The 6,306-nt window shown below is 32.6% G+C and overlaps 2 protein-coding genes across 6 annotated transcripts in view; one reads left to right on the top strand and one right to left on the bottom strand.

Annotated features, from left to right (window-relative positions):
- Nucleotides 1–1,667, top strand: part of LOC108746751 (nucleoporin GLE1) — a 4,651-nt gene extending 2,984 nt beyond the window's left edge. For all 3 annotated transcript variants that reach the window (XM_018483690.1, XM_018483691.1, XM_018483692.1), the window contains exons 6-8: nucleotides 131–432; nucleotides 654–1,032; nucleotides 1,214–1,667. In XM_018483690.1, the coding sequence (XP_018339192.1) occupies nucleotides 131–432; nucleotides 654–1,032; nucleotides 1,214–1,476 (944 nt within the window). In that variant the 3' untranslated portion in view covers nucleotides 1,477–1,667. The remainder of the gene's footprint in view (nucleotides 1–130; nucleotides 433–653; nucleotides 1,033–1,213) is intronic.
- A 571-nt stretch (nucleotides 1,668–2,238) lies between these two features.
- LOC108747039 lies at nucleotides 2,239–5,998 on the bottom strand. 3 transcript variants are annotated; one of them, XM_018484272.1, is made up of 7 exons: nucleotides 5,306–5,998; nucleotides 4,568–5,221; nucleotides 3,958–4,186; nucleotides 3,519–3,661; nucleotides 3,225–3,354; nucleotides 2,764–2,943; nucleotides 2,239–2,445 (listed from the first exon to the last, which is right to left on the bottom strand). In XM_018484272.1, exons 1-7 carry the CDS (start codon nucleotides 5,858–5,860, stop codon nucleotides 2,276–2,278), a joined length of 2,061 nt encoding a protein of 686 aa, XP_018339774.1. In that variant the 5' UTR covers nucleotides 5,861–5,998; the 3' UTR covers nucleotides 2,239–2,275. The 3 variants fall into 3 exon arrangements, with proteins under 3 accessions (XP_018339774.1, XP_018339772.1, XP_018339773.1); XM_018484270.1 differs by having other exon boundaries at nucleotides 4,568–5,997; XM_018484271.1 differs by having other exon boundaries at nucleotides 3,237–3,354; nucleotides 4,568–5,997.
- Nucleotides 5,999–6,306: the final 308 nt, after the last annotated feature.

The following is a 6,306-nucleotide window of genomic DNA, read 5'->3' as shown; positions in this document are numbered from 1 at the left end:
TTTGAGATTTTATTCCGTTTTATATCTACTTTATATTCATATCTTGACGATCAATTAAATCTAATATTTCTATCTAAATTTAGATTTCTAACAGATTAATTAATTGATTTGTAATATGATAAATTTGTAGATCCTTTTGAGTATATCGACCAGGAATCGTTTGATATTTACATCAGAAGCCATCAATTCTTGAAGCATTATAGAGAAACTTGCAAGGACTTTTTACAATCGCCTGCAACAAAGAAATTTCGCTTCGAGTGTCAAAAGGCGATCAATATTCCTGTAAACGCGATTTCTGGTGTAAGCGAGCAACACTTGAGAGACAAATATGACAGACTGCAGAATCTTTTGACTGGAAAATTGTTACCTAACGTCACACATCATCCACAAGGAGTAATTTTCTGTAAAAACCATCTGGCAAAAAAGATAGTCGTATGTTATCTTTTTAAAATTTATAACTACAGGAGAATATATTTATGAGTTTATTATGATTGATCTGTTTTTTTTTTAATTTAGAAGCAAAAATTTATTGAATAAAAATTAAATTATGTAAAAGTTAATCTAATTTATAAACAAATTCTTTTGCTATTAGATTAAATATATTTTGTTATTTTTAAATAAATTTGCAATCATAATATTGTATGAATTCTTAGAGCCAAGGCGAGACTTTGGTGTCTAGCAAACCAGAAATGGCATTCCCTGTGGCGATGATTGTTGTGGCTCTTTGGAACGAACATCCAGACTTTGGCGAATTATTTCTGGCTCATCTTCACGAGGCATGTCCATTTACCATACCAGTTTTTCTACAGCAACAAGAAGGTCAGTCTAATGAGGATTATTACAAATCTCTTGGCTGCAAATATTCTGAAGATGGTACCGTCGAAAAACAAGACAAATTCCTAAAGAGGATGTCGGGATTGATCAGATTGTATGCGTCGATTACCGTTACGAAACAGCGAAAGAGTGTTACCAAAATTCATCCTTATGGTCTTCAGCATTCTTGGAGATGGCTGGCAGCCGTTTTGAATATCGGTAGGAAAATTACATATAATAAAATGTAAACATTAATATTCTGCATTAAAAATAAATTGCTAAAATAAAAATATTTAAAAAATATATAAAAGCAAGACGTTTAGAAAAATAGAAGTAAAATCTTTACAATATACAAAATTATAAATATCATACAAGAAAAATTTATATTTTTACTTTTCAGAACCACGAACCGATATTTGTGATTTGTGCGCGACTTTGATACTGGATATGCTCGAGGTCGCCGGTAATGTGCTATGGACCGCCTACCCGAAACAGTTTTATAAGTTGCTGACGCTGTTGATGGAACAGTATTTTCCGCGAATGCGTCATGTCGCGGGCGGTGGTGGCGGACCTCTAGTACGGCTGGAGGAATTTCTAAACAACGCCCTGTCAACTGGCTTCATACGTCTCGCCGATGGGATGCTTCCGCCAAACTTTTTGTGATCTTCCGTGAGATCATCCCGACGACGTAGTGACTTAAACGTAGGCTAAAATTTACTACAAATTTAGCGATGGGTTAAGAAATATATTTGAATTGTTTCGAACATACGAAAGTATTGATGGTAATGGAAGTTTCAAATTGTTTCAAGTTTCTTGAAGCAAGACGATTTTACATATTTTGAAAAAAATGTAAGTTTCAGAAAAAAATTAAATTTCAAAAATTCAATTATATATAAAAAAAAAATGAAAATCACTAAATGAATTTTTCTAAAAATTATGAAAAATTTGACGAATTTCATATTTGTTAAAATTTGTTATTTCACAAATTTCACAAATTTATCGAAATTTATGAAAAATATGAACTTCAAGTAATGAACTGATGAAACGAGTCTAAATTTTAGTTGCAAGCAGAATTATTTGGAAAGAAAAAAAGTTGAGTATCCATCGGAATGTAAGCCTCATCGAATTGTTTATATCGTGAGTTCTTCTAAACGAATTTTACAATTTATAAAGCGGATTTTGATAGTACTTTACGCACTATGTGGATCGATTTGGAATAAATTGGAAAGTGTGTTATCGCGGAAAAGAGCGAAAAATCGAATGAGAGAGAGAGAGAGAGAGAGAGAGAGAGAGAGTGTGTGTATATGTTTGTGTAAATGAAGAATAAATTTGCGAATTATATTTATTTAATAAAAAAAATATTACATGTTATATTCAAGCAAAAAAGAGAATTCGTTTATAAATGTATATATGTATAAAACGATAAAAGACAGAAGTAAAGAATAAATAATGTAAAATAATTTTAATAGTAAGGCACCTTAGTGTCTACGCACTTTTTATCAATCATATTATAGTAATCCATAGAGTTCTTGGCAAAACCTATGATGCCATAGGGCGACAGTCTCTCCAGCCATTCCTCATACTTATCTATGTTTAGTAGATAAGCTGTAAGTTTTTCAGCCAGTTCATCCACTGAATAAAATGAGAAAAATATATTAACGAAGAGAAATAAAACAAAGAAAAGTTAAAAGCATGCACAGAACACCTATCTCGTAGATATTTTTTTCGATTTTAGTAAATTGAAAGAATTTTTTCTTTTTATTTTACACATAGTGCTATTTACCTTTATTTCATTTATTTAAAAAGTTTTTATTTTAATTTTTGAAGTTTCTTTTTTATAAATATAATTACATACTTTTATATGATTTTTTCAATGAAAACAAAGATTATATTCCACGAGATCCTTCTAGTATTTTTCGACAATATCTATTCTAATATAGATTAATATACCTAGTGTATTTTTGATCATAATGCGGTAGGGCGGCATAGGTCCCAGGCTGGTGAGGATGTGAAGAGAGTCCACACCGGGTACGTTGTACTTGTTACATCTTAGCGCCGATGATTCCAGAATCCCCGCTTCTGCTTGCTTACCGGCGACCATTTCCAGTACTTCGAGCTGCGTGCTAGCATCTGAATTGAAAAGGTAATTGAAAAAAACTTTGTCTGTATCTACTATTCAAAAGTATTTCGATTCGTTGGAAAGATATAATAGACGAAGCAAATATTATTTAACACTTTCGCTCAACAATATTTCGTTTACTATTGTTATTTCTTCAATTTGGCATTCTTTTTTGACATTTTTGATGCATCTCTATAATGAGGATCTTAACGAAACGGACATACAATTAATAGATATACATATAATTTATATAGTTAATAATTATCAATTATATAGATAAAATAAAACTAACCGAGTACATTACCAAAAAATATCATGTTTTCGCCTTTTCTTTGTAAATAATTAAGGAGTAATCCAGAGGCGGAGAATTGGTGTCGTTCATTTTGAATAGAGCATCTATATCCTCGTAAATCCATAATATTCTGCAGTTAATAAATGATTGCCAGTTTTAAAATTATTTGAGAGAATGTACATCTTATAATTATTATTTTTAAATAAATACAAATTTTAATGATACATAATTAAACTCTATTAATTATAGACTAAGGAATAAGAAAAATGATAAAAAATTGCTAAATTCATTTACTTGAATATGCGAAGCACGATCCTTTGCAACGATTACATCGGCGTACATGCTGGCTGACTTGTCTTTATTTAAACGATGATCAAAAACAAAGCTTGCGGGTAAGAGTACACCGTCTTTCCATGTTTCGGCCGCGGGCAAGATAACTGTAGAAATAAGTTAAAAGATAACATTTTTATTTTTTTATTAGTACTGTTTCATATTTTTAACAGGATGCACTTTTCTCTCCGTTGGTCGTGAACAAATAAAGTTTGTAAGCCACGGTTTTGAAATAAAAACTATCGTAGTCAAACATCACAAAGCGATGTTTAAGGATACATATTTAAAGAAAAGACGTTGAAGAAAAATAATACGTAATTGACCTTCAGATGTATTTATGAAAGCCTTCGTTTATATTCTAGAATAGTAAAATCTTTCTTGAGAAATATCTATTTAGACGTACCTATATCGACGACTTCCGTAGCGATAGATCGGTTGCTTCTGCACTCATGCAACAAGACAACTGGCTTCTTCGTGACAACTTCGATCATTTCTGCAAACATTTCAAAGAGCCCAATCGGCAGTGAGGGCACTAAATGATGCGTTGCTAGGACCAAATGATGTTCTTCGAAGTTCGGTGTTGACATAGGTGGCCAGAATTTACGTGCCTTAATCACGTCTCGAGTTAATTCCTTCGTTAAATGTTTAAGATTTTAGTTAATTTCCATCTTAACTATATTTTATTTTAATTTTGTGAATAAAATTTATTTAAGAAATTTAATTGAATTTATTCTGAGAAAGAAAAATTAAATTTGTCAGAATAAGAATTATAAAACTATTATATAAACGAAATTTTTTGCATAGCTATTATTAGCTGATAATTTAAATTTATGAAACAACCAAAATAAATTCTTTAAATTTATTTAACTCTTTAAAATTAATTTTTAAAATATAAATTTGTTTTAAAATATTTAAAATTTCAAAAATTAAATATTCATAAATTACGTTTTTAAAATAAATTATTAATATTTATAAAACAATATTAAGAGAGAAAATATTAAGTTAAAACTTACAACTTTTTCGATGACGGGTATCATTACTGTCTTGCCAGTACCATCAGCTGATTTCGTAGAATCCTCTTTGAAAAAACTTTCTTTAAGCTGATTTTCTTCAAGCTTAAGGAACTTTGTTAAATCGTCCTTTTCTTTCTCGTCTAACTTGTAGTCATCAGTTAGACTAGAGGATATACTAGTATGCTCATCATCTGTAGTGGACTCATCATCTACAGATTTACTATGTATTAATAGTTTCTCCTCCATTTCATCACTTGTTATGGGAATAGATACCGGTATAGAAATGCACTTACTGCAGTTGCATTCTGTATTTCCATATATCATGATTTTGGTATTGCGTGTTAGACCTTCTTTTGACATTTCAGCTTCCTTTGTTTTGTTGGAGATGAAAGGTTCGGACGTAGTCTGGACTTCTTGAGAACTCTCGGGCATTTGGTACATTTCTTCAACGTTTGGATCTTTAAAAGATTTACTTATAATACGGTTGAACTCTTCGGTCTTATTCTTGGGCATTAGGCACACTTTTGCAACTTGTGGAATTTCAGGAGTTTCAAGCTTGGTGGACTCTTCAGATGTAGTCTTGCGTATTTGGCATACTTTTGCAGCTTCTGGAATTTCAGGAGCCTTAATTTCGATGGACCCTTCGGACGTAGTTTTGAGCATTTCAGGCATTTGGAATATTTTTGCAGCTTTTGGGATTTCAGGAGTCTCAAATTCGATGGACCCTTCGGACGTAATCTTGGGCATTTGGAACATTCTTGCTTTTGGAATTTCAGAAGCTTCCAGCTTGGATTCTTTCGATGCAATCTTGTGCATTTCTGGAAGTTTACAATACTCAGCTTTGTCAGAAGTCCACGTTTTGGATGCGATCTTCGGCATTTCGCATACTTCTGGAAATTTACGATCAGTTTTGCTGGAAGTGTTTGACGTAGTGATAGGCTTTTGGCATACTTTCGAAGTCTCAGGTTGCATAAAAGTGAATGATTTGGACATTTGGAATTCTTCTTCTATAGCTTCAGAATTGTCAGGCTTGCTGGAGATAGATAATTCGGTCATTGTCTTGGATATTTGACATGTTTCCGTATCTTTAGAATCCTCAGGTTTATTGGAAGTAGAGATTTTAGACATACTCTTGATACTTTGCGAAGTTTCCGTTTTAAGCTTTTCTGTTATTTCTTCCACTTTCTTCTTGGTACCTTCCATCAATGTCTTGAATTGCTCTATTGTCTTTGTGTCTTGTTCCTTCTTCAATTTCTCGTTACATTGCCAAGATTCAGTTTTCTTTTCGCTCATTTTCGTGAACACCGAAGAAGCACTGCCGACACCAGAATCCCGAAAACAAAAAGACGGTAGAAACAACGGGAGATTCTCGTGTAAGAATCACGTTTCAAATCGATGGGAAAGCAGTTTTAAACTGTCGATCGGCGGAGAGGTCGAGTTCGATTATGATCCTTCAAGACGGATATGTGTATGTCACTGTTTATCGTCAGTCGTTGGTCGCATGACAACTGCGTGTATCACGGGAATGACGATACTGCTCCACTGTGTAAGCGATACCGGTCTTGCCTTGAGGTCGCGATAGGTCTGCAAATTTTATTTTCCTTTTCTTTTCTTCTCAACAATATTCTCTCCCACTTACAGTACAGTTTATTAAACATACGTTTAATAATATACAAGATGCCCCCGAAGTGCCCGACTTTCAACGATATCTAAAGGTCAAAGTCAGAAAGAGAATTTAA

This window comes from Trachymyrmex septentrionalis, unplaced genomic scaffold, assembly GCF_001594115.1.
Source record: "Trachymyrmex septentrionalis isolate Tsep2-gDNA-1 unplaced genomic scaffold, Tsep1.0 scaffold19, whole genome shotgun sequence".
Lineage (NCBI taxonomy): Eukaryota > Metazoa > Arthropoda > Insecta > Hymenoptera > Formicidae > Trachymyrmex > Trachymyrmex septentrionalis.
This window is presented reverse-complemented; position numbering and strand designations above follow the sequence as displayed.